The 27,950-nt window shown below is 49.2% G+C and overlaps 1 protein-coding gene across 4 annotated transcripts in view; it reads left to right on the top strand.

Annotated features, from left to right (window-relative positions):
* The window catches only part of Atp2b4 (ATPase plasma membrane Ca2+ transporting 4), a 105,985-nt gene that overhangs the window by 31,603 nt on the left and 46,432 nt on the right, over positions 1-27,950 (top strand). For all 4 annotated transcript variants that reach the window (XM_026779808.1, XM_026779809.1, XM_013346741.2 and 1 more), the window contains exon 2: positions 16,498-17,151. In XM_026779808.1, the coding sequence (XP_026635609.1) occupies positions 16,959-17,151 (193 nt within the window). In that variant the 5' untranslated portion in view covers positions 16,498-16,958. The remainder of the gene's footprint in view (positions 1-16,497; positions 17,152-27,950) is intronic.

Below are 27,950 nucleotides of genomic sequence, written 5' to 3'. Positions count from 1 at the left end.
TTTCTTATGGGCCACTCCCCTTTCCTAATGTGTCACTCCCCTTTTCCAGTGTGCCACTCCCCTTTTCTTATGGGCCACTCCCCTTTCCTAATGTGCCACTCCCCTTTCCTAATGTGCCACTCCCCTTTTCTTATGTGCCACTCCCCTTTTCTTATGTGCCACTCCTCTTTTTTTCTGCCTCCTCCTCTCCACTATATGTATGTATATTTGTAGGGAGGCAGTGTTCCTGGTACTGGCCATGGAACAAGAGCCTCACACATGCTGGACAAGTGCTCTACCACTTAGCTACATCCCTAGCATGCTTTGTATGTTTGAGCTAGGACCTCAGGTAGACCAGGGTGGCCTTGAACACAGGATCCTCCTGCTTCCACCTCCCAAGCGCTGAGCTAACAGGCAATACCATGCCTGGCTTTTCTATTTATCTTAAGACAGGCTCTCACTGAGTTTGACCTGGGATGCTCTTGAAACAGCTGGAGATAAACTAGCCCATTGTGTAAGGCCCTGGTTCCCAGTTGCACCTCCCTCTGGTTTTCTGTCCAGGCTGACTTTAAACGCCCTCTGCAACCCAAGAAATGCTGGAACTTCTTGGTTCTCAAAACTCTCTGACATTGGTATTTGTGACACTCTTCTAAGACAGTGGATGTTTTCCTGACTCAGTCTCCTAGTAGGTGGGATTACGGGCCTGTACCCCAAGTCCTGGCTCCCTCTGCTTTCTTGTGGAGCATGTCCTGTATCTTAGCTGCGGCTAGATTCTTCCTGTGGGTATGTGGTTGTATGGTCTTAATTAGTGAGTCACTTCACCATTGAGACCCATGTGTAATTAAAATCTGCCCTGTCTTAAAAGACCATCACAAAGACCAAGTGGTGGAGTGCTTTAAAACCCTCAGGGCCTTTTCTGCTTCTGCCGAGCCTTGCTGACAGGGCTTAACAAATGACAAACAGATTCCTCAGACGGTTGCAAAAGCTGGAGATTTGGGAGGAGTCTGGAAACAGGGAACCCCAGTGTCTTCCTGATATGTCGAGCCCAGGCTCAGATCCAGGATGGGGAGCATGGGAACAAGGCTGGCAGGGGGACCAGCACTTTACTCCACAGCCCAATAGCTTCTTGTGGTACCCATCCCACAGTGGCCCTTCACACCCAAAGGAGACAGTCCCTTACAATGCTCCAGCTTCCACGTAGTGCGCTGTGCTGTTTTGAGATGGGGGCTGTATAACCCAGGCCAGTCGCCTGGCTGTGCTCTACTTTGTGCTCTGTATTGTTCAGGAAAGGAAGGTCGGACTGGGAAAGGCTGTCATGTCTGTACTATGGCAGCAGCATGGCTAGGGGTGGTAGCCGTGATCTCTGGTGCAGAGCTGTGGGCCTTGGACTCAGAAGCTGATGTCCCTGGCTGCTTTGGCATCCTAAGCTCTGCTTTCAGTATATCGCTGATCAGACTGGATTCACTGCTGGTTTTCACTTACTGCTTAAGGTCTGGTGGGTCCAGGCCAAGAGTTAAGAACAACTGTTAATCCATAAGGCTTCTTTGTAAAGATTTTAGGGAGATGAATATAGCCCATGATTCAAGGCTCATCCAAAAAACAGTGCGGATTTTGTGGCCCAGTCCCCTCCTTGGCACTTTTCTGCAGGGCATACCCTACACAACTGTGATATCCTGGAAAAAATGGAACGGTCCCCTTTGCTCAAGGTACAGGGCTGAGCCCATTATGGAGACCCAGGCTATGAATGAAGCCACAAATACGGCCCCAGGATGCTGAATGCCTATGAGTGAACAGTTAAAGACGGGCAGTGCCAGCCGTCAGCCCATGCCTAACAGATTGCTTGATCAGCCTCCCTGCCTCTACCCTGCTTTCACATCCAGGCTGTGCAACATGTTGGTCCAACACCTGGACCCCAAGCTTGACTCACAATTTGCGTAAAGCCAGGAGGTTTATGTCATTGTTCCCAAAGTTCTCTACAGAGCTGGGATTCTGTGAGTTGTATGATGCTGTAGTCCTATGCTTCTCAACCTTCCTAATGTTGTGACCCCTTAGTAAGGTTCCTCATGTTGGGGCAACCCCCCCCCAACCATAAAACTATTCCCATTGCTACTTCATAACTGTAATTTCACTACAGCTGGGAATCGTAACAGAAATATCAGATATGCAGATGGTCTTAGGTGACACCTGTGAAAAGGTCGTGACCCACAGCTTGAGAAACAGTTCTGTAGTTGGTGGGACAGCAGGAATCTGCTCCCAGCAAAGCCCGGGAACTTACTGGTGCATTTGTTGGTGAATTGAGATTTTTCATCCTCCTAGATGTGGTCAGCTGATGACAGACCCTGTAGACTGTGGTGTCCAAGGCGCTGTTTCTGAAGATGACAGAACCCTCAGCAACTCCATCTCCTTTGTCACCACTCCAGGAGGAGGCAATCTGACATGAGCTCTGCTGCTCTCATTTGAAGGGGGATCTGAGAAACAGCAGGTTCCCGTGCCCTAAAAGGGAATCCCTTGGCCAGGTGGCCGCATTCAGCTGGCAGCTCCCGCTGGGAGGACATGGCAGCAGGCTGGCACTTGGCACCCACCCATCCTATTCTTTTGCATTAAGAGCCAAAAAGCAAAGCGACCAGGAGATGTGGGAAGACCATGTGTTAATGCCATATAGGGGTGAGAAGACCTTAATTTGGGGCATTGTGCCTTCGTGCACAGTTTTGGGGCTCTCGGCCTCATTTGTCTTTTCCAGATCCAGGTTTTCCAGAGGCAACTCAGCCCTGTGCTCTCAGCCTCCAGGCTTGGGCGAGAAGTGCCCCACTCCCTGGACCTGCTGAAGTGACAAGGACCTTTTCCCTCTTGCTCGAAGGAAACTCGGGACTGTGGTGGCTGCACACATTTTGTCCCGTGTCCTATAACCTTCTCCTCAGTTTACACACACCCTCCTTTCTTGAAACAATTCTCATAGGAAGAAAAAAGGCAGCTCCCCTCCTACCCCTCTTTTGGGCCAAATGTCTATTTGTCCTCCTGGAAACCATAGCAACCTGGCCTCAGAGGCCACTTGTACCATCTTAGAAGCTAGTGTTTCAGACCTATGAGCGTTCTAGCACTTATTTCTTTTCCCAAAAGACCACAAAGCCTCTGATTTTTCAGATCTGCTATAAAGAGAAAGTTTCCAAAAACTAATCAAACAATCTCCACCAGCCGTTAGCCCTTCCTTCCCTGGGTAGATTTATAATGGGAGCAAAATTCTCTGTGGGGGTCAGGAATGTGGGTACAGGCGGTATTTGATGGGGGTCTGGAAGTTGTCTCTGCCGTGTAGCCTTTGCCTGGTTTGTTTGGTTTTTCCGGGGGCGGGGGGACTTTCCCTTGTCGCAGCGCCTTGGTTACCCCAGAGCCTCTGTTGGAGGTGCTTACACCAGCCTGCAGCAACTCTTCTTCTCCCTGACATGTTTGGTTTTCTGGCTGCGGGGCTACCTTTTAAAGCTTCAAGTTGGGGATATAGCCGAGTGCAATGATTAAGGAGGAACCCAGTGGGAGAATTCCACAGCCTTAGACGGCAAAGTTTCTCCCAGCCTGCTGCCTGCATGCCCTGGGTCTGCCCCTTCTCTCTTCTCTCTGCACCCCCAACCCCCTCCCAGTCCTCTGAGGCTGGCTGGGGAAGGGGGAGGGGAGGAGAGAGGAGAGAGGAGAGGAAGCTGTGTGTCTTTGGGCCGGCTACTCACAGGGCTAGGGAAGCACAAGCTTTCCCAACACCTAAAGGGGCTGTTCCCTGGTGATGAAGATCTTGCTAATTCCAAACAGCTGGCCAGGGACTGTGAGGCTGCAGAAGCCGGGGAAAGCTCACTCTGGCAAAACCCGAGCAAACGTTCGGAAATTTGGCTCCTTGTTTGGGAAGATGATGCTCCCCTTCCTCCGGTTCCTCTCTGAATCCTTGCATAGTGGTAGCAGAATCAGAAGAAGGCCTCTGCCACCGGGCGGGGTAGATCTTATCCTCCATCCGTTCCCTACCAAATTCCATCAGGTCATCTTTAAGGCTTCTTTGGGGTCCTTGAGAGCAGTCATCTTAGAGTGTGTCGTCCATCTTCCCAGTGCTCTGGCCCCTTCCACCGTCAGCCCACTCCCTATTTCAAGGTTGACTTTGGGTTTTAAGCCTTAGGGATTTCTTGTATCTCTCCTCTTTGTCTTTCCCTGTTGGGGGTCCATACTCATTTCTTCTTAGCGGCAACAACTTGCTTCTGCTTCAAGCAGTCAGAGACTGTGTGAAGAGCTGACCTGGCCAGGCAAGCTCTGATGGATTTGGGAGGATGCAGAATACACACAGAGTCCCATCCTCTGTGACTCCAGTGCCACAGAGAGCCCCATGTTGGTGGCAGCAATGGGCGCCCTACAGTGCCTCGTTGCTTTTCATCGTATCTAGGGTGCACATACTGCCTACACGGACTGGCATGGGGGTGATTGGGTTCAGAGATCATCCGGGTATAGAGAATTAAGTTCTGCACAGCTAGACTGTCCTAGTAGATGTATAAAGAGAAAGGCCAGGACACTGAAATAGCCAAATGGAGTGGTGCTGGACCTAGACAAGAAAGAAGAGTCCAGACTTTGGGTTGCTGTGTAGAAAGGAAAATGGGGTGTAATTAGACTGATGCTAGGTATCAGCGCCCCCCCCCCACCCGTGATTTCTGGTAGCCTGGTACTTCTGAAATAAAATAATCTGGAAGATATCTCTCCCCGCTCCTTCCTACCTGCCGCCCCTACCCACAGCTCTTCTTGGAGATGTTACAGAGCTTTGGGGAATACTGGATGTGGCGGGTGAGGGAGCTTAGTGTTGAATGAGTTACATTCTCTTCACTTCTCACCAGAAAGTGGGTGATACCTGTGCCCATGGCCCACACACTCCCTACACCCAAACCCTAGAGACCAAGGGAGTGGTACCTCAAATCCATTCAGTCTGCCAAGGTCAGGACATTTAAAAGGGAGACAGGCCAGTGCAGAAGGCATGATGCTGGGGTTTACAAAAACTGACTCTCTCTGGAGGTACGGTACCTACCCCCCTCCACGGTTTGTCTACTCTTCCTCACCTTGGAAACGGTATCTCTCTGGATCTCTCTTATTCATTAATTCCACACTGTGAGCCAAGCACTAGGCTGTGCCCAGGACACAGAGGCAACACAACCTTTCTGCTCGCTTAGAAGAAAAATACACACATTCTCTCTGCTGAGAGACCCATCAGCAGTGACCAGCTGTGGCTGAGTCACCTCTTTGCCTGCCCTTTGTCTCATTCAACAATGAACTCTGTGTCCATCACCATGGAGCCGAGCCTTTGGGCACAGGTGCTCTTTACAGCCCGTGATTTTGGAAGCTCATTCTACCCTGGGAGTCTGAGACAGGTCGATGTCAGCATCTGTTTCGTTTTCTAAGGTTCCTGAGTAGTGTCCACCGACCTCAGACACTCGCTGGGGTTCTGGGGTGTGAGAGGTCGTGGGTGCTGTCTTCTTAACCAGCCTTCTCAGCTGGCCAGCGCGAGACCCCACTCCTGTTGTAGCTGCCCGCTTTGCACCCTCCCTTCCCCGCTTCCCGCTCCCCCTACCCTCCAGGAACTGGAAAGCTGATGACAGTTGGCTTGACAAGCTCAGAAACTCCGTCCGCTCTGCTCTTTTGACCTCAAGGTGCTGCCAAGACTGATAAGTGCCCACGTTCTGATTTTTGCAATGCCACCCTATCAGCTGACAGGGCCTGTCAGCCAGACTTTGACCTCTCCAGAGGCAGCAGAAGGGGCTCCCCTCCAGGGGGATTGGCATCCTCCCCTTACCCCGCCTGCCCTCCTCCCTATGGGGTTTGTTTTCTGTGTCCTTTTCCAGCCACAGTGACATACAGTCAGTTATCATTCAATATGGAGGCAACTGGAACAGCCTGGGGTTTACACCTCCCCTCCCCTCACCTCTGTGTTTTGATCTAGTTACTGTGCCCACCAGCAGGGCAAGTTTCTTCCTATTAAGTGTCTGCCCATCAGAAAGGAGCTGGGAGAAGGTGAGAAAGGGATGCTAAGATCCTGAAATCAACCCCCCCTTTCCTTTTTTCTTTGTAGTACTAAGAATTGAACACAGGGCCTGTCTACCACTGAGCTGTATCTCCAACCAGCAGTATCTTTTGTATTCTAACCAGTGGCCTCTGGAAGGTGACTCTCGTCTCCACCATTAAGTGACTACGGAATGTTTAGTGAAGTCAGCACACACTTTCGTCATAGATCTGTGTACGTGTGCATGCATGCATGTGCATACGTTTGCCCAATAACCAGTGCTTTCTCTCTTACTCCTCTTGAGCTGCCTGTGATCCATGGCTCCTTTCTCTCTGTCTGTCTTTCTTTCTGTCTTTCCTTCCTTTTGTTTGCTTTCTCATTATTTATTTTATTTTGGGGCAGGAGACTGGAAAAGGCAGAGACCATAGTGCTTAGAAAGCTGTTCCAGTGAGTCTGATATCTGGCCACTCCCAGCCTCTGCCAAAAATCTCCCTCTATGCTCGGTGGCCTGGAGACACAAGTCTTTAAGCAGAAATTAAGCTTTTTTAATACTCTGTAGCATTTGAACTTAAATACATACTCAGTGGTGTGGCTGGGGTCCTCACTACCTTTATGAACATCTTTATGACTCCCTGGAAATGTCAAGTAGAGAAATGTGTGTCCCCCTCAGAGGTTCCGAAGAGGTTGTTCTCTGCCGCCCTCTAGCCACATGTGACCAGGCTCCGTGCCAGATGGCTCTGCTGTCTGTGAGAGAGTGTGGTAGCTTTGAGGCTCTCTTCCTCCGACCCTGGAGAGATCTTCAGTGGCAGGGCATGGGGGAGTAAGGAAGCCGTGGCTGGAGCACAGAGACAAAGGGGCTTTGTCTTTCTCAGCGGCAGAAGCTTAGAGAGGTGACAAGAACCTGAATTTGGCCTTTCTTGATGAGCCCGGCCGAGGTAGGGCTTCAGTTCCCAAGTGGTAAGGCACACTTGTGGCCGGAAGTCAGACCTTCCTCCTTTAGGGCGCTTACCCATTCTTTCACTTCGGGTTTCCCCTTCCCAGCTCAAGACTCAAGTTTTGTTTCTGACTCTATTCTTTTCGTTCTCGAGAAAGTTGTGGTCCCCTCCCTTTTTTTTTTTTTAAGGCCGTTCTAGGGGGGTTGGGAAAAGAAAACTTTCAAAGTAAAATAATAAAAAACATACCACTCTGCCATTTCAGGCACATAAATAGCTTCACCGTAGCCAGGCTACACACTCTCTTTGCCATAGCAACCTAAAAGGAGTGTTTATAACAGCCTGTCAGCCAACCTGGAGACCAGCAGCTGCTGCCCCCACCAGCACGCTGGGGCCCTTGGCCTGTGAGCTGTGCACAGCGCCCCGCCCCCAGATGTCATGGAGACAGTGGGTCTGGCCCTTAGGCAGGGGTTTGGTAGGGTGGGGATGAGGTGAGGGTAGGGGTGCTGTTTCACCCTCACCTGTGTGTTGTTCTCACCTGTCCTCTTTTCCTGTAGAGATAGGCAGAGAGCAGGGCTGACAAGGGGTTCGGCTCTACCTGAGCCCAAGTTCCTAAATAAACCTATAAAAAGAGGCAGTTCCCCTTGGAAAGCTCATGGTTCTCTGAGATAAAGAAAAAAGACACCCACATTCAAAGAGCACTGAAGAAGGAGAGGACAAGAGCAGAGAGGTGGCGTGGCCTTGTCTTCCCTGTCCGCCTACAGCTAGAGCTGTCTTCTGACCGCCACAGGCTCCCAAAGCCCTGTAACCTCTCAGTGCTGCTGATTCACATGAGTGGATGGCGGGAAGCATCAGAACCCCCGGGGGCTCTCAAATGCTGCCCTGATCTCAACAGCTTCACTACCCAATTGTTAGAGATGTCCAATCCCAGCTGGGTGGTGGTGCCTTTAATCCCAGCACTCTGGAGGGAGAGGCAGGTAGATCTCTGAGTTTGAGGCCAACCTGGTCTACAAAGCGAGTTCCAGGACAGGCTCCAAAGCTACCGAGAAACCCTGTCTCGAAAAACAAAAAGAAAGGAAGAAAGAAAGAAAGAGAGAAAGAGAGAGAGAAAGAGGGAGGGAGGTAGGTGACCATTCCCAGGCTGACTTCAGTCCTGACCTGGAAGCTGGCAAAGGCCAGCTCCCAGAAGTCCTGCTGTCCCTCCCACACCCAAGGCCTTCTTTTTCTTTCCCCTCCTCCCTCCTTCTTTCTCCTTTCCCTCCTTTTTGTTTTTTTTAAGCCAAGCTTTTGCCATGTAGTCACAAACTCATGGTAATCCTCCTGCTTCATCCTCTCAGGTGCTGGGGTGATACGTGTATGCCACCACACCCGGATCTGTTTTTCTGGGATGTTTTCGTATTTGTTTATTTATTTTCTTAGTAAACATGTTTTCAGCAAGCTGACCTCCCTCCTATGCCTGTGTCTTCCAGGTGGGCTAGGGCGGTGAGAGCTCTTGGTCTATGTATAGGTGGACTCATGATGACCACAGTATGATCCTCTGGTGAGCGCCTACATCACGTGGCAATGTCACTTTGCTGTCTCTCCTGTGCAGACCCTAGGCACAGAGCAGCTACCCGGCGACTCCGTTGTGGTAACAAGGGCGACGTCACCTGGGAGTGTGCAGGCCCTTTCTCCCACAGCCAAGAGAGATCGACCCTCCACTTTTCCCCATGAACAGGACAGATTCTGATGAAATTTGTTCCTAAAAATAGCCCCAGAGGCAATCCAGCTGCTAAAAAAGCCCCCTTGTTCCCTTGGAAGCAATGTGTGGAAAAACCACAGCAGCCCCAAGAAAGGCAATTGATGTCATCCAAGAGCGCATATATACTGAGTGCTTGAATGTCCCTGCCCTTGAGCACTGAATGTGGCCCAGCAGCTTCCTGTCTCAGTTCTGAGGCGTGAGAAGCAAGTACTCCAGCTGACTGCGTTCCCAGATGTTTCTCCTGATTAGGGGGTCGGGGCAGTGAGAGCCTGCTCCTGAGCCGCTAGGCCTTCTAGATCAGCGGTTCCCAACCTGTGGGTCGCATATCAGCTATCCTGCATATCAGATATTTACACCACGACTCATAGCAATAAAAAATTACAGTTATGAAGCAGCAATGAAATAATTTTATGGTGGGGTCAGCACATAAGGAATGGTATTAAAGGGTCACAGCGTCAGGAAGGTTGAGAACTCCTGCTCCACATGGTACTGTCTCCCACCCAAAATTCACTCTCAGCCTCCTTAACCAACAGAACATTATGCTTGCTTTTTCCTCTGCATACCCAAGACAGACAGACACATACACATACATGCACATACACATGTATACACATGCATGCATGCACACACGTGTGCACACACACACGCGCGTCATCTAGTCACAAAAGGATGAGATGGCCTGGCCCAGTGCATCCCAGATGATCTGGAAGAGAGTACCTTCCCATAGCTCTAGGTCCCAGGGGATTGCCTTTCCCATCCCGATATTAATGCTATTATAGGATGGAGCTGGGAGTGGAGGAAGGGCTGTGACATTGCCTTGGAAGGAAGGCACATTCCTGTTCCCCCACACTGGTTCTCTGCCATGCCATCTAATGTATCCCGAAGTCACTGACTCAGGCGGGCTCTGAGCAGGCCAGGCAGAAGCAGGCCATCAACCGTAGGTCAACTTGTGGCATCTCTACAGGCTGCTTTCTTCCTGGCTCCCACAGATCTGACAAGATTCACTGTCGTTACAGCATCCCCAGACAACACAGCTGTCCCATGATTGAAAGGTCTTGGCATTACGCCATACTTTCTTCTTTCGGATGGGTGTTGTTTTCAAGACATAGTCTCACTCGGGAGGCAGAGGCAGGCGGATCTCTGTGAGTTCGAGACCAGCCTGGTCTACAAGAGCTAGTTCCAGGACAGGCTCCAAAGCCACCAGAGAAACCCTGTCTTGAAAAACCAAAAAAAAAAAAGACATAGTCTCATTCTGTAGCCCATCCTGGCTTTGAACTCACAGTGATTCTCCTGCCTCAGCCTCCCAAGTGCTCGGAATTACAGATGTCATCTACCATGCTTACTGGTGTGGTTGATAACTGTAGACCTTGGGGATAAATTGGGGTGGAAGAGATAATCTGTGGATTCATGGCCCACTGTTAGCATCAGGCTACATCTGGCTCCGTGCTGCTCAGTCTTTCCCCATTTCCTGTTTCTCTTCTCTGCCTGTGGGCAGCATTCTCATGGTCTAAGGTGTCTCTTTGTACAAGTGTGTCCCTTAACATGTACGGAATTGTTTGGGACACATGTCTTTGAACTCGTGTAAAAGCTGTTACTGTTAGCCTCTTCCACCAAGCATGGTGTTTCATACTTTGGCTTGGAAATGCCTGGTGGCTTCGGAGAGGAGGCTGGTTATGGCTCTGAGGTCACATTTCCCTCATGCCAGTACCGCGTTTCTTCCTCCCTCATGTGTCTCAGGCTGGCCTTCATCCGCTCCCCCTCCTGAGTGCCGGGCTGCGTTTAGAGGCCTGCACTGCCACATCTAACCAGGAAGCAGTATTCTCCAGGAAGGACCGGCCCACTAGGCCCCAGGTCTGGGAGCTAACTGAGTACAGCATCAGGTTCCTGGATCTGGCCGCCACAGGGTGCCAGCCTGTGACCAATGCCCCTGCTCCCACTTGACTTCCTGTTGTGAGCGTAGCTAATAGGGAATGATGAGAAGCAGTACCACTGCCACCTCTGGCAAAGGTTTTTTTGTAAATTACATTTACTTATTTTTATCAGGGAGTGTATACACAGAGGCATGTGTGTCAAGGCCCATGTGTGGATGTCAGAGGACAGCTTGTGGGTGTCCTTTCTCTCTTTCCATCATGTGGCCTCAGAGATCAGACTGGGGTCATCTGTCTTGGCAGCAAGTCCCTTTATCCTCTGGGCTATCTCACTGGCCCTCTTTGTTCCTGTCTAGACAGGGTCTCATGCAGGCCAGGCTGACTTCAAACTCAGTATATAAGCTGGACTTGAACTCCTAATCTCCTAATCTCCCACCTCTACAGAGCATTAGGACTGCAGGTGTTCGCTGTCACTCTGGCTCTGGTTTATGTGGTTCTGCGGCTGGAACTCAGGGCCTCCTACATGCTAGGCGAGCACGCTAACATACCCCAGCCTACCTGATAGCTTTCTTGACAGGAAATAGTTCTTCGGAAAGTGTTGGAATGCCAGAGAGGAGCTGACCTGAGCAGGGCTTCTCGGTGCAGGTCACTGGGGGTTGAAAGGCCAGGAGATGCCGAGCGGGAGTAGAGCCACACTCCTGGGCTCTTCTCAGGCGGGGTCTGCATGCTCCTAGAGCTGTGATGGTCTAGAGCCCGGCTCCCTCTGCTTTGGAGTGGTGGGATGGTGTCAGCGTGGTGATGTGGAATGGATGCGAGGAAGGTCTGGGCGATGTCTTCCCATGGGGAGCTTTGGGTCTACCACTGCTTAGAAAACTCAAAAGCTGTTTCAAAGCCTTTATGGGGTATGAGCAAGGGACCAATGGGTTTCTGTGGCCCCTTGAAGTTTAGGGAGTAAATCTTAAGCTTTATTTTTATTTTCCTATAGCTTTGGTCTTGTTTTTGAGGTAGGGTGGCATTGGATTCAGGTTAGAGCTCAACCCTGACTCTCTGAACTTGTCTGCTGTAAAATAGGGCTGTTGAGCTTCAGTGACACAGAGCACGTAATAATAACTACTGGGCACACAGCGGCCAGTCCTTTCAGCCACTGTACTAAGTACTGGATACTATTTGCATTCATATTATATATTCTTAGTATCATTCTCATTTCCACTGGAAGTCTCAAGTATAGTGCCGAACACATTGCATGTGCTCAGTATTTTCCTCCCTCCCCACCTCTCTTCACCCCTGCTCTTCTCCTGAGTGTGAGAAAAGTGGACCCTCATTTGGGACGAGGGAAACTAATCGGAGAAGATGGCAGGTGCCACTGGGGGCCTGAGAAGCAGCTTCCAGACTTCAGCCTGGTGTATCCCATAGACAAGGCAAGCCTTCTCACCCCCGAGAGCTCGCCTCCGTACCCTCACACCACGCTTGATAGTGATTCCTGAAGTGTCCCCAAGAGCTATAAACCTACCCTAAGGCAAAAGGACAGAACAGGGTAGGACACAAAAGTCTGCTGTCCTGAGCAGCCTCCGTAGAATGACCCATGTCATCTCTTACCACAAGCAGGCCTGTCCGCAGGGCTGCGCATGCCTGAAGCCTGACCCCAAGCCCATTTCTAAGCATGCTTTGTTGCCTGTGCCGGAGCCGGTTTCAGAGCCGTGGGATGATCAGGGGACAGGTTCCTGCCATCAAAAGTGACTCCTCTGTCACCTGCACAGACAATTTCAACTTTCCCTGATGGTCTGGGGACAAATGCTTTCTTCAGTACCTCAGGAGAGGCTCGTGGAGTAAGAGGCTCCGTGGACAGAACTGGAGGAAAGGCTGTCAAGCTGTTACGACTTGGGTCGTAGGATTTTCTCCTTGTTTGGGGTACTTGCTAATGGGTCTCATTAGACTTGGCTTATCAGGAAGTGTGGGGTGGCATGCCTCTCAGGTGCACCCGGAAGCAGGGCTGGATGATCATGTGAAGCAATGTGATTTCTGGTCCCAGGAAGAAAGGATGGGACTTCAGCCTTCTAGCCTATCATCCCCTAGGACGGAGAACATTACTTAGCCCAGAATGCTTCCCTCCGAGGGACTGACTTATCCTGACCTGACAGAGGTTGTGCCTCCGTGGCTGGAAGACTGTAAGGCTCAGATTCTTCAGTACTTGCCTAACAAAGGTAGGAGCAAGCTCAGCAGTTACTAAGAGCTCACCGCCTAGAGACCTCATGTGTCTGCACGGTGCAGCGGGACTTTAGTAGATCCCACTGAAACTTGAGGTCTCCATCACACACTGCTCCTTGGACTCTGTACCCATGGTTGGATAGCTGACCTGCCCTGTATACGTCTCTGCCCCTCCTGGAGCAGTTCGCTAGCATTCTGTCTTCTAATCGTCTGTACCCTCTTCCGTGGGCTGTCGCTGTGAGAGGAAGACTTTCTCCTTCTTGAACCTGAGGAGAGATTCGAAGTAATGAATCCCTGGCTTCACAGAGTAAGCACTGTAGTGGACAGGGACAGAAAAAATAAAAAGCTTCTGTCAAGAGTAGTGGCTCATAAATAAAGGACATTGAGCTTATAATTCGCAATCCTAGAGAAGCTAAATAAGAAGGTGAATCCAAAGACAAACATATACGCATCCTCCTGAATATTAACCTTCATCAGGTGATGAAAGGAGACAGAGACAGAGACCCATATTGGAGCACCGGACTGAAATCTCAAGGTCCAAATCAGGAGCAGAAGGAGAGAGAGCACGAGCAAGGAACTCTGGACCGCGAGGGGTGCACCCACACACTGAGACAATGGGGATGTTCTATCGGGAACCCACTAAGGCCAGCTGGCCTGGGTCTGAAAAAGCATGGGATAAAACCGGACTTGCTGAACATAGCAGACAATGAGGACTTCTGAGAACTCAAGATCAATGGCAATGGGTTTCTGATCCTATTGCACGTAGGATTGGGGGAGCCTAGGCAGTTTGGATGCTCACCTTACTAGACCTGGATGGAGGTAGGTGGTCCTTGGACTTCCCACACGTCAGGGAACCCTGATTGCTCTTTGAGCTGATGAGGGAGGGGGACTTGATCGGGGGAGGAGGAGGGAAATGGGAGGCGGTGGCGGGGAAGAGACAGAAATCTTTAATAAATAAATAAATTAATTAAAAAAAAGAGTAGTGGCTCACACCTGTAATCCCAGCCCTTGAGAGGCAGCAGCTAGAAGATCGTGAATTTACAACTAGACTGGACTATATCGTGAGTTCCAGGCCAGCCTGGGCTCCAATGCAAGCCTGACTTTTAAAAGAAATAAAAAATAAATAAAAGGAAAGAAAAGAAAGGAAAAAGTATAAGCTGGAGAGATGACTCAGCAGCTAAGAGCATTGGCTGCTCTTCTAGAGGACTCAGGTTCTGTTCTGTTCCCAGCACCCACATGGCAGCTCACAACCATACAAAACTCAAGTTCCAGGTGTCTGACATCTTCTGGCCTCGCCTCCTTTGGTTCCTTCTAGCTTGCAAGTGGTGTTCAAATATACATGCAATCAAAATGTCCATATGCATAAAATAAAAAAAACTGAATTAAAAAAAGTAAAAATCTGCTGGGTGATGGTGCTACATACCTTTAATCCCAGTAATTAGGAGGTAGAAGCTGGCAGATCTCAGAGTTGGAGGTCACCCTGGTCTACAGGGTGAGTTCCAGAACAGCCAGGGCTACACAGAGGAACCCTGTCTCAAATGAGAAAGCGGGGGTGGTGGGGGAGAAAAGTAAACTCTGATTCCCAGCTCCATGTTCATCAGCATTGTCTTGGGCATCCTCTGCAAGATCAAGGGTCTCCACCTAAGGGTCAGGATAGGTCTCTTGCTGCTCTAGTCCCGCTCACGTCTTGCAGGCTCAGAAAACTAAACTGAGGAGAGTCCTGTGCCAGCTGGTGAGGGAAGATGCATCCCAAGATACCCACTGCAGCCCTGAGTAGAACAGAACCCTGTGCATACTCATACATATGAGATGCTTTCCCTAAAAGAAAATACTTATTATAACATTTAATTTTAGAAGCAAGGTCTTGCTTTACAGGCACAAAAACTGGGGCGGTAGCCCAGTTGGTAAAGTGCTTGCCATGCAAGCATGGAGACGTGAGTTCAAGGCCCATCACTCACATAAAAAGTCAGGGTGGTGGCATGTGCTTGTAATCCCAGCTCCGGGAAGGCAAAGACAAAAGGATCTCTGGAGGTCACTGGCTAGCCAGCCTAGTCTAACTGGGGAGCTCTAAGTCAGTGAGACACTCTGGCCCAAAGTTTACCTCTAAGCATATCTATACGCACAAACGTGTGCATGCATGTGCGCGCACACACAGTAGATAGTAAATTAGATACAGTAAGAAATTAACAAAAGTAATAACAAAATTGGGCAATTATGGCAGCATAGTTATGTGAATATGTACTCCCTTCTTGCGCCGTTCTCAATTCTCCTTCCCACAGGATTTGAGTAGGAAGGGACAGCTAGAGTTGCTCCTGCTCCTATGCCAGTCTGAACGAGAGAGTTAGGCCCACAGCCTCAGGCCCTTTTCACACGTGTCTCTCAGGATTCCTTGCTTGCTTGACTTACTGTAAGTCAGAGTACAAGGATGTTGATGAAGTATGCTAGCCGAGGGAGGGGTGCGACACCCTCCTTCCCAGAGGAACCTGCCTGGAACAGGATTGGGTGGAATCCACAGGGGCTTTGATCAGATCAGTTTCTGGAGAAAATATCTGATAAAAAAAAAAAAAAGAACCAAGACCTTATCTGTTGATTCTTGATTTTGTTCACATTTTGGAAGCCAGGATGGCATCTGTTTATTACCCAGCCAATTGGAGTGCCTTACCAGCCTCTGGCAGCATAGCCCAATTGCGGGGTGGGTATTTACCATAGGTGTTACATGTTTGGGTGCTACATTTAGTGAGAGCCCTCACATTGGATCCACTGATGTGTGACATGTGTCAGACCTTGTCTGCAGCCGAGCACAGGGCTCAGCTCAGTCTCTGTGCCACCTTCAGCCCTGATCGTCCTTACATTTAGCTATGTCACACACTCAGCCAGTCTGTGCTCCAGGTAGCCCTTGTGTCTCTGAGGGAGAAATGCCGCCTCTCTCTGAGATGTCACTGTACTAACGTGAGACCCTCTGGTGCTTCCTCACGCTGATGACTGTTGGGGCCTGGGCACCAGCTGAATTTCTCTCTCCTACCTTGGAGAAACTTGAACACTCACAGGTTTCAGACTTGCTATCTTTCTTCCTCAGAGGTCTATCTGCCCTTTATAGGGAAAAAAAATGATTCCACCCTGTATCATAAACGCCAGAGCATTTTACTCTTTTCTCACCGGGAAAAGCCGCTGGAAGGGCTTTTAGCCCTACGACCAAAGTTTGATGCCAGATAATTGCCCTAGGTTGCCAAATTTTCATACCACTGAAGGCTGAGTGTTTTAAGGAACCCTTTATCGGCCTGTCTTCCTGGTTTGTAATTGTCTGTGTTGGGAATAGGGAAGAGTATGGCTCATAGGAGTGGTTGGTGCACAGGCAAGCCATCCTCCAGATCCTTGGGTCTAGATTTCTTTTCCGATTCTTCTCTCACCTTACAGGAAAAGCCAGACTAAAGTATCTTGTAACCAACATTTCCTGGGAGGCTATGGGGAGGCATTAAAGGTTGTAACCTTTTATATGTAAGTTTCTTAAATTAATTTGTGTGCCTTTGTTTGGTAGAAGAGAGACTTAAAGATGATGTCTCTGAGATAAATTCTCTACATTAGCAGTCAGCAGGCCCGCCCAGGGCCTCCCATGGGTCTGGCCACTCAGCTTAGGCCTCAGCTATCAGTTCCGTTCAGACACCAACTGTCATTTAAACCCTTGTGCTGGGAAAAACCTTGCAGATCCTGGATCCTCATGGCTGTTCTAATTGTTTCTTTTTGTCCTTTTTTGCATCTCTATTCCAGAGACCTAGCTGTCATCGTTATCCAGGGAGCCCTCCTCTTTCTCCTGACGACACTGCTCTACCATCGCAGTTGCTGGTTGTTGCTAGGGTTGCCTCCATGGTAACATGCTTATCCCGTTTACTCTTCTATATGGACAAGTAGTCTAAGCTAGGAACCTTCCTACTCTGGACAGCTGTTTTCATCATCACCTAGAGGACAACAATCAGCGTGACGCCAAGTCCCTTTTCTACTAAGTTCCCCCAACCTCTTCCTCCTCTCACAGTAGACTTGATACAGAAGGGAAGATCTAGGCTTGGTGTTACTACTCTGAAGCTTACTGCACAAGATATTGCCAATTTATCCCCTAACTGGGCTCCCAGCGAAGAAAGAAGTGGGAAGAAACAGGGAAGAGAAGGCAAGAGACACTGATCAGTTGGAGGGAAACTCTACATCTTCTCTGAGAGCTGGTAACCACAGGCAAAATGACGAACCCATCAGGACATAGCTTGGGGAGGAACTCGGTAGGTGAGAACTATGAAGGGGAGTTTGGCTGCACGTTAATGGACCTGAGAAAGCTCATGGAGCTTCGTTCGGCGGACGCAGTCACCCAGATCAATACCCACTATGGAGGTGTACAGGATATCTGCGCCAGACTGAAAACCTCCCCTGTAGAAGGTAAAGGCCATTTCAAGGGCTGGGGATTGGAGGACAGTGACTAGGATTTTGAAATATTATTTTCCAACTTCTAGGGAAGATAGATTTCTGGAGATCCAACGGGTTGGTTTTCGTCTTTTGGGAAGAGTACGGTCATCTAAAGTATTAGAAGGAGGGAGGCCACGGAGATCAATTTCTCCCCTGATGTGTTTATGCACTATGATTTGTCAAAACGTTCTTTCCTCCTGTTTCTTCGTCAGCCTGTACTAATCTGTGATTTAGATATATTTATCAGTATGTAATCAATTCCCCATTCTGTCAGTCTTTGATTACAGAAGAATTTAAGATAGAATTCTTCCTCACACTGATCCTAAAGTTCAGTGACTGAGAAAGGGCCACAGGAAGTAGTGTTCCAGCCATCTGAGTACCTTTTTGTACAGTTAGAAACGGGATGGCAAGGCCTAAGTGTGTATTTTGGTCAATTGCTATTTTCTGTCTTGCGGTTACTGATTTTTTTTTTTAATCCTGTCTGATAAACTTTTCTCCCCACCATGTAGGGATCAAACCCAGGCCTTTGCACAAGCCCCCTGCCCTCACCCCCACCACCACTAAGCTATAGTGTCAGCCCTCTTTTTTACTTTTTATTTAAGACAGATTCTCACTACATTGCCCAGGTTGGACTTGAACTCACTCTGTAGCGTAGGCTGGCTTTCAGATCATGATTCTCCTGCCTGTCTCTAAGCAGACGGGATTACAGGCCTGGTATATAGCTCAGAAGCTTTGAGTTCAGGTGTTTGAAATAATGTTTATATGTAGCCCATAGAGTTACTGGGATTAAATAGTACAGTGCATGTGTTTGTGTGTGCGTGTGAAAACTGATAACAAGTGTTAAAAAAAAATTAAACAGAGCACATGTGCCCGGAGATTTTGCCAGAATACGAGTGCCCATAAGTTTCAAAGAATCATAATCTCTAATATGGCTAAGGTATGTGAGACCGCAACTGTTGTCTGTCTCCCATGCTCCCCGTCACCTCAGAGGCTGAAGATGGCAGTGGTTGGTTGCCATCAGGGAGCTCCCCTGGGCCTTCTAGCTTATGTCTAATACTAGGGACACTCTCCACTTCCTGCCAGCTCAAGTTGGGTTTTTTTGTTTGCTTGTTTGTTTTAATTTATTGAAACAAGGTCTCACTTTGAAGCCCAGGATGATCTTGAGCTCACCCCAGTAATCCTGCTTCAGCCTCCCAAGTGCTGGGATTTACAGGCAAGCATTGCCACAGCCACCATGGCCTCCTGTTGTTCCCCAGCACCACCCCCAAGACATTATCACCCTGCCACCAAGGCTGACCTAGATCAGCAGGAACCTGTGATCCTCCTGCTTCAGCCTTTCTAAGTGCCAGGGTTTGGGCATGTACCACCAAGCCTGTGTCCTTTGAGCTTCTTTCTCAGTGACGTACAGCAGTGTGGGCTCTAAGGAGAGGATGTACCGTGTGGTGCTTTCCTGAGACCTGCAGGTTTTTCTTTACAGACACCCATCAGAGCTGAGGCTGGGTGGTTCTGTTTTCATATTTTTATTGTTCAGGTCAGATGTTTCTTCCACAAAGTAGACTCAGGAATCCAATAAGCTAAAACCTGGGAGCTCCTAAGAGCAGGATCCAGACTTTCCTCCCGTTTCTCTAACCCTTTCATGGAATTATGACAATTTACCTTCTATAAAAAATTACCGGAAAACCACTGGTCGATGCCGCTCAGGCTATGATTTTATCACCTGTAGAAGGCTTCTGCTGATTCATACTGGGAATAAAGATAAGGGAGTGAGCTTGAATTCTAGTTAGAAAACAAGATGAAATAAGTTTGAGTAGATTGGAATGGAGAAGCATTTGCCAGAAGTCCTGGTTACTCTGGGAATTTCATGAGTCTGGGAATTTGAAACTAGCCTGACTTTTGGGGCAGAGGGCTGGTGGTGAGGGAAATAGAGCATGGCCCTTTTTCTTTTATTGTTGGCTTGGATTGACAGCATGTTTAATGTAGATGCAACTTTTCAAATTGTGGCTAATAAGGAGGCTTAAGGACACTTGGGGGTTTTGACACAAACATGATTTTGTTAGCCTCTATACAATTCTAGAGGCAGACAGGACTTGGGTTTTTTATTTTTTTTTCCTTTTTATTGATTGAGTTTGCTGTTTGACTAGCACTTAAACTTAATATTCTCTGCTAAGCTAAAGAGTTTTAATGACCTGCCTGAGGTCTTTGTACCAGGAGAGCAGTGTCGATTTTCTGGCTCACAGTCTATTAATGTTTTGTTTCCTCTTGTGCACAGAAGTGCAGAGGACCTAAAGTTCATTTTGTATTTTAAAAGGTGTTGTGTGTGTGTGTGTGTGTGTGTGTGTGTGTGTGTGTGCGCCCGCGCTAGCGTGCACCTGAGTGAATTTATGTACATCATGTATGCTGATGCCAGAAGTTAGTGTCATGGATCCCCTGGAACTGACTTAGATAGGGTTTCTGTTGCTGTGAAGAGACACCATGATCATGGCAACTTTTATAAAAGAAAGCATTTAATTGGGGCTGTTTTACAGTTTCAGAGGTTTAGTCCATTATCATCATGGCAAGCAAGCAGACACGGTTCTGGAAAAGGAGCTGAGAGTTCTACATTTTGATCTTCAGGCAGCCCCAAAAGAACTATGTGCCACTGAGCCTACACTTAAACATCTGAGCCCTCAAAGCGCCCGCCCGCCCCCCCCAGTTTCACACTTCCTCCAACAGGCCGTACCTCCTCATAGTGCCACTCCCCATGGGCCAAACAGTCAAACACATGAGTTTATGGTGGCCATACCTACTCAACCCACCATACAGTTACATGTAACTGTGAGCTGACATGTGGGTACTGGAAACTGAATTCAGATCCTCTGCAAGAGTAGTAAGCTCTTTGAACTGCAGAGCCACCTTTCCAGCGCCTGGTTTTGAATTTTAATGTCTGATAAATGTGGAATCGGATCAATGCACCCGCTAGGACTATCCCAGCGTTGCATTAATGTGTTGGGGCAACAGTTGCTCCTCAGCCTAGAGTAGGTTAGAATAAAGACCCTGAGCAGGGAGAGGGGTTGGTGCTGGACAACCTCAGCATTCAACAGTGAGTATCCACAAAGTTGAGAGGGCGACCAAAAAAGAGGAGGGACATTTAGAGAAATAAGAAGGGGAGGGAAGATGTGGAAGAAGCCAGAGGCTCCAGTCTAAATTTGTTTATTTATTTACTTGACGTTATGTGTGTCAGCGTTTTGTTTACATATTATGTTTATGTACCATGTGCAAACCTGTTGCCTGCAGAATTCAAATAGTGCATCAGACCCGCTGAACCTGGAGTTACAGATGGTTGTGAGCCACCATTCAGGTACTGGGAACTGAACCCAAGTCTTCTGCAAGAGCAGCAAGTGTTAGCCATCGCTCCAGCTCCCAGATACCTGTCTTTATGGCTTTGTCTAAACAAAAGCTAAGATGAGTTTATAGGACACTTTGTCAGTGTGGGCTTGTCAGTAGAGGGACTCGGCATTTTACCCCAGTGGAACCCTTTTTCACTTTCTTTTTTCCCCAGTTCCAAATCTCTTTTTTAAAAAAGTTTATAATATTAAATTATTAATTATGTCTAATACTGGACTTCATGCCAATATTTCATACATGTGTGCGATGCATCATACATGCGTGCAGTACATTTGGTCACATTCACCATCACCCTCTCATTCTGTCTCATTCCCACTGATGACCTCATCTTTCTGACTCATCCCCCTTCCACTTTCTGGTTGTCTGTCACGTCCTCCTCCTCCTCTTCTAATGACCCATTGAATTTCACTAGAGTTGCTACATAAACATTGATGAAAAGCTGTGTACTTACTTACAGGAGGATGGGTACCTTACCAGGTACCCTGGGGGTGAAAAGTCTCTTTTCTCCCCCCCCCCCATTATTAACTACAGATAGATCCTGGGGGGGAGCAGCGCTGGGCCTCATGAGCCCCTCCCCCACCCAGTTCATCTTCCTCTCAACAGAGCCTCATTGTGTAATCCAGGCTAAATTTTCAACCCTAATTCCTCCAACCCCCTTTTATTTTCTCATCTTCTCTCTCTGCCCCATTTCCAGAAGTCTCTCCGAGTCTCCTAGAGCAAAGCAGTTCAGGGGACTTGGGATAGGAAATAGCTGTTACCCTCTGAGCTGTCGCTCCCATCTCAGGACTTCCTGAGGAGGGAGCACTTGGTGAGTCTGGAGTGACCATCCCCTTGTCTTGAGGAGGCATGTTCTCAGTCTCGGCGCCCCTTAGTGTGGAAGGAGGAAACTGGGTGAGAGACCCTTGGACTGGATAGAAGGATGTATTCTTTCTTCCACGTAGGAGCCTTCCATGTGCCCCCTCTGCCATACCACCCTAGGTAGGAGAAAAGTTGTCTTCTGGGGAGCAGGTAGGCTGGCAGATGGGAGGAAGTTCTGGGCATAGAGAAGAAGGATCAGAAAAGGGAGCTTTAAATAAACTATAAATCACTGACAAAGGGCTGCTTTTCAGTGGCTAAGACCATCTTCTGTTGAATTTGGATATAATGTTGGTTGGGCTTTATGGCTCATGTGCCATCTCTAGCCTGCCACATCATCCCTCCCTCCAGAACTGTACGGCAGCACAGCAGTTAAGGTCCTCTGACCTGCCTCCAACAACATGCAACAACTAGTACCTCCTCAGTGGATGGCCTCACATTGGTGACCATGACAGCACACACTGTCTCCTCCCACAATAGAACTTGCACACACGCATGAAAGATAATTCTCAGCTCTCGCTCTTGTGCTGTGTGGAGGAAGACACAGCACAGGAGCTAAGATGACGGACCAATGGAAAAGAGAGGGGCTTGGGAGCTCGACCCCACCCCTCTGTGGCATCTAAGGCTTGCCTAGGGATACTCCAGCATGGCCATGCTGTGTGCTGGTTGTTCCCCTTCCAGAGTGTTCCTAGTCTACAATGCGAGCATCCTTGTCTTCCCTAACTACTGAGCAGCTGTTGAATTCAGGATGATGAAATTCTTTGGGGAATGACCAGAGGGAGAAGAACCTGTTTGAAGACAAACTAAATTATGATCTGGAGTTCACTAATTTCAAGATGAACAACTCTTGTCACCTTAAGATCTCTGGGGTTTTACTGTGTTCTTGCCACCATGTGCTACTTGGATGTGGACATCTTAGCACTCTCTGGAACATACTAGGATTGGGCTCTTCCTCCACAGGGCAGACTGAGATCAATCAAATCCACCCCCAGAAAGGTGCTGGGGATCAAACTGAGGTCTGCCAGTGCGAGACAGCTGCTCGTCACTAAGCTGTAATTTCTAGTAGCATTATCAATCTGGAAAGAAACTAATATATGCCCAGTAAATGTTCACTTGTGACACATCTGAAGCATTGCTAGTCTGCTGCTAACACTAAACTTCTTTGTACAGTCAGACGTGCAGGCATAGAAATGGGTCCAGGCAGTAGTGGTGCATTTGAGCCTGAGAGGCAGAGGCAGGCAGAGCTCTGTGAATCAGAGGCCAGCCTGGTCTACAGAGTGAGTTCCTGGATAGACAGCCAGAGCTGTTACACAGAGAAACCCTGTCTCGGAAAACTAAAACCAAAAAAAGAAGGAAGGAAAACGGAAGGAAGGAAGGAAGGAAGGAAGGAAGGAAGGAAGGAAGGAAGGAAGGAAGGAAGGAAGGAAAGAAGGAAGGAAGGAGGAAAAAATGGCCGAGGTAATATAGAAAGTTCGAAAGTTCTAATACTTTCTCCCTGCTCTTCAAAAGGTAGAGCATGACCTTCCCCGACCACACACACACATACTTAGATTCCACCATTTTAGGGAATGCTAGTGTTGGGGAAAGTGACGAGCTAGGACACTGAATACAGATAGTGTAGGTGGGACAGAGGCAGAGGCCTGGCTTCTTTGGCTTCCTTTCCTCTCTAATGTTCATTTTGGAATATCAGTTTGGCAGAGCTCATGAATCTGAAAGGCACAACCTCTTGTTACAGCCTCTGCCATTGCCTTCTCTGTGGACTCTTATCCCACCTCCCCTAGGGCTGCCAGGTTCCTTCCTAGCATATGTTTTGGGCGTGGCTGCAGAGACCAGCGTTCTCTGGTCCACTGGGCCGTCACACCTCGGGTAAATCTGCTAGTGCTCATTTAAGGTGCGAGTCTCACACTGGAGGGATATCTTGCAGGGAGGCGATGGACACATGCGCACAGCCTGATCCAAACAGCGAGAAAGGGCTAACTGCCCTGGGTGTGGGCCAGTGTGAGCAGTGTGGGCCGGGCCTGTGGCTTCATTAGGGAAATTCTTAATGACTGGTGGAGGAGTGAGTAGGGTTTCCATAACATCTGCAGGATGAGAGGATTGGAGGACGAAGGCAGGTGAAGGTGGCCTCCGGCCCCAACAGGGAAGCTTTCTGGCACCTGGGAATGTCCCTGTCTAGTTTAAATTATGCCTTGGGCTGAATTAGGCCAGGAGAGCTGTCCCCACCCAACCCCACACTCTGTCAACCCTTAGCCATCTAGCCCCTCCTTGCCCAAAGCTGAGCATCTGAGTTTATGGGCACCATGTACCAGGCAGGGGTTAGAGCCCTCGACAGGAGAGTACAGTGAGGTCTTCTGATCTGGAAGTGCCCCCTGCCTTTTCCTCTCCCCGGGCTTGGCACCTCAGTGCTGGGAGACTCAGGGGAGACTTGGGAACTCAGCCGCAATTCTTCCAAGTATTACATGTTCTTGAGTTTGGTTTGCCTTTTTTGTCTAATTAGTGTGTTAATAGCAGCCTCCTATTCCCTCTTCCTCTGAATTACATTCTAGCCTCTAATTTGAGGTGAGTGGGGTTTTTTGTTGGTTGGTTGGTTGGCCTTGTATTCACATTGATTTTCCTGCCTCAACCTCTCAAATGCTGGAATGATAGGCATGCTCCATTTTTGGCTTCTGCTTTGGTTCTCTTTTTTTCTTTTTAATTTATTTTGTGTGTATGAGTGTTTTGCCAGCATATATGTATGTTCATGTCCAGTACCAGAGTAGGTCAGAAGAGGCTATCAGATCCCCAGGAACTGAGCTAGAGATGACTGTGAGCCACCTTGTGTGCACTGGGAATTGAACCCAGGTCCTCAGCAAGAGTAACAGAGCTCTTAACTGCTGAGCCATAGCTCCAGCTCTTTCTTTTTCTTTCTCCTTTTGAGACAGGGTCTCATGTAGGCTAGGCTGGCCTCAAACATGCCATGTAGCTATAGATGACTTTGGATTTCTGATCCTCCTGTTTACACTTCCTAAGTGCTGGGATTACAAGGTTGTACTTCCTTGCCTTGTTTTATATGGTGCTGGGGACTGAATCCACAGCTTTGTACATGTTAGGCAAGTGCCCTACCAATGGAGCTATCTCCCCAGCTCCTCCTATTTTCTCTTGAACCTTTCAGTTGTGTTACATTGAACCTTCAGCAAGAGGGAAAGGAAGTTGGTGTTCCCTCCTGGGCTGAGGCAGACAGTTGCGTTTCCCCTTAGAAGTAAGGCTTTTGCTCTTTTTATTTAGCTCAAAGGTGTGAGCACTGGGAACATGATGCTGGTGGGAAGCACATGCATGCAGCACAGAAAGGTGGCAGAGCAGAGGAATGAAGAGGGCAGATGATGCTCTGGGGACTTCCTCTTCCCTATGTCGGAGCTGGGATGGAGTAGGGGTGGGGGGTTGCTAAAGACGGACCCCGGGGAAGCTGCCACCTGGAGGGAACACTGTTGTTGTCTAGTCCAGTGTCCTCTTTTTTTTATTGTTGTTGGTTTTGGTTTTGTGAGACAGGGTGTCTCTGTGTATCCCTGGCTGCCTAGAACTCACTCTGTAGACCAGGTTGGCCTCCGACTTAGAGATCCGCCTGCCTCTGCCTCCTGAGTGCTAGGATTAAAGGCGTGCGCCACCACCGCCCGGTCAGTGCCCTTTTTACTTTGACCGTGGGTCTGTTCCCCTCCATCTCAGCGCTGGGAATCCAGAGCAGTGTGTCTCCTGGCTATATCTGTGTTGAGCTGGATGTGTTGAAACAGAAAAGGTGTTGTGCATTGCTTGAAAGCACAGCTTTTGGCTAGGAAAAAGAGCCGTGTCCACCCCACAGACCCTCTGCTCTTAAGCTACTCCTCTCCTAGAAGCTTGTCCAGTATTTTAAGAAGGACTTGGAGATACATTTTTATTTTAGAGGTAAGGCCAGAGAATAGAATTTGAGTTTCTGTCAGCCAGGCAAGCTCTCCACCACTGAACTACATACCCAGATCTTGAAATATACCCAGTGTCTGTTCTCATGTTCCAAAATATGGCTGCCTTCAATCAACCTCAAGAAACTTCTCCCTTGCACTATCTGTATGGGAGAGGCTTTTCTTCTAACTCCTTTGGCACGGTATCATAATTCAGACATCTGGGAAGTCCCTCATGATGTCTGACCTAGACCCACCCTTTCTGGGGCTGAGCTTTCTCTGATAAGAGGCGCCTCTGCCCTAGTGTCAGCAGGAGGCTGGCCCAGGCCCTTTCGTGCTGGAGTCACACCACATCAGGCTGGGCCCCACTCCTCCTGTCCTGGATCCTACTACATAGGCTTGTAGCAGACACCAATGCTCACTGTTGCTGGCTCTGGCCTGCACAGCCTGGACAAGGACCTTACAACTCCCAGCATGGGCGTGGGCACTGACTTCACAGATGCGCATTCCCTTTGCCCCTCCCAGCCCATGCGCTCAGTCTGGTTCTAAGGGTTAGGAGCACTCTCGGTCTGGGCGGAGCTGTCTCTCTCCTGTTCTCAGAGACAAATTTTCCTCGTGAGTTTCTCGGGGAACCCCCTTTCCTGTGTTTTCTGTACAGTGTTCTTGCCAAGTCCTCCCTCCCCTCTCCAGCAGGCTATGTAAGTATTTGAGAAGCCACCGTGGAAATCAGGGCCCAAAACCTCTTTCTGAGCTGGGCAGCTATTCATGCAAGGTTACGGCCGCTGAGCTCAGGCCTGGGAAGCCTCTCTAGGGCGGAAAGAATGGAGTGGAAAGCCCAAAGCTGGAAATTGGCAGAGCTCCCAGCCCCACATGGCTTTCCTGTGCTGCACCACATGTCAGAGAGGATTCCCAGGCTGACATCCAGGGCCCTCCCTGCCCTCCTGCCGAGTGCTCTGGGAACCCGGACAGCCACTTGACTTCTTAGGGGAGCTGTGGTACAGTCTGCGTGTGACTAAGGTGGGGCAGATTGATGAGCAGAAAATAGGCCATGGGTGTGGAGCGGGCTAGATGGCGCAGTGAGTAAGGATGCCCGCTGCCACTGCTGATGGCCTGAGTCTGATCCCCAGACCCACGTAGTGGAAGGAGAGAGCCAACTTCTACATGTGCAGCACATGTGTGTGCACAGCACGCATGTGCCTGAACACACACACACACGTATGCTTCAAAGAAAAGGGCAAGAGGGAGCAAGTGTGTTCCTCTGAGAGAACATCTAGGTGAGGGCAGCTTCTACCTTGTGTATTATCTAGAATGCATTTTCTTTCATTTGCCTGAGTCCAGAAAAGGCCATCGGAGCCTTTTGATGAGCACAGGCTTCATAGGCTGGCCCACGATGATGAAGCCACCATCCCTGAGGACAGGAAAAAGGCAGGAACCAACCCCTCCAGTCATAGCCCATAAGGGCAGCGCTGGCTTGCTCAGAGGTACAGAGGGGAGTGGGCCAACCCTGTGGCGTAAGAAACAAGGTGGCAACCTGCCCATTTACTACCAGTACTGAAACCTGGGCAGTCCTAGGAAACCTAGGGAAGTTGGACACACTAGAATGGAGCTTTAGGGGCTGGAGAGATGGTTCAGTTGTTAAGAGCGTTGACTGTTCTTTCAGAGGACCTGAGTTCAATTCCCAGTAACCACATGGTGGCTCACAACCATCTGTAATGAGATCTGGTGCCCTCTTCTGGCCTGCAGGCATACATGGAGGCAGAATGTTGTATATATAATAAAAAAAATATTTTTTTTTTAAAAAAAGAATGGAGCTTTAGTTGAGCCCTACTGCCCTCATATCCCAGGACCCTTTGGGTATAGACTGGCACCCAGCTGCCTGCTGTGGGTAATGCAGACCTTGCCCCTGCTCACACCAAGAGCCCATCACCTCTTCAAGCCTTGGCTGTTTTGCACGTACAATAGGGTCCATGATAGCTGCCTCTGCTACCTTTGATATTTGGATGAGACGCAAAGTCTGCCTGGTGAAGTACCTGTCACACAGCAATCACTTCAACGTTAGCAGCTTCATTCATTACTCGTCCACTCAGTTCATTCGGCAGGCTGGAGTGTGTGTGTGTGTGTGTGTGTGTGTGTGTGTGTGTGTGTGTTCCAGGTGCTGCCATAGGCCTCAGGATCAAAGAAAGACAAGCACCCTGCTCTGGGAGGGATGGGGGAGTCAAGCAATAGATGAATAAGGCCTTAGTGTTAGGTAGGGATGAGAGATGTGGAGGGAAACTGGAGAGTGGCCTGGGAAATGGGGAGTGCCACAGCTAAGGGCAGCCTCAGCCTCCCCAAGATGGAGACAGAGACCAGAAAGATGGGAGGGGCAGCCCAGAGAGAGGCTCTGTTGGGGAAAGAGGTGGCAACAGTGTATGCAAAGGCTGAAGTGGGGATGGGGGGTAGGTTCAGAGACTAGGGATGGGGGGTAGGTTCAGAAAGTGGGGATGGGGGGTAGGTTCAGAGAGTGGGGATGGGGGGTAGGTTCAGAGACTGGGGATGGGGGGTAGGTTCAGGAAGTGGGGATGGGGGTAGGTTCAGAGAGTGGGGATGGGGGATAGGTTCAGGAAGTGGGGATGGGGGTAGGTT

This window comes from Microtus ochrogaster, chromosome 6 (assembly GCF_000317375.1).
Source record: "Microtus ochrogaster isolate Prairie Vole_2 chromosome 6, MicOch1.0, whole genome shotgun sequence".
Lineage (NCBI taxonomy): Eukaryota > Metazoa > Chordata > Mammalia > Rodentia > Cricetidae > Microtus > Microtus ochrogaster.
Note: the sequence above shows the minus strand (reverse complement) of the source record. Positions and strands in the feature narration are given on the sequence as shown.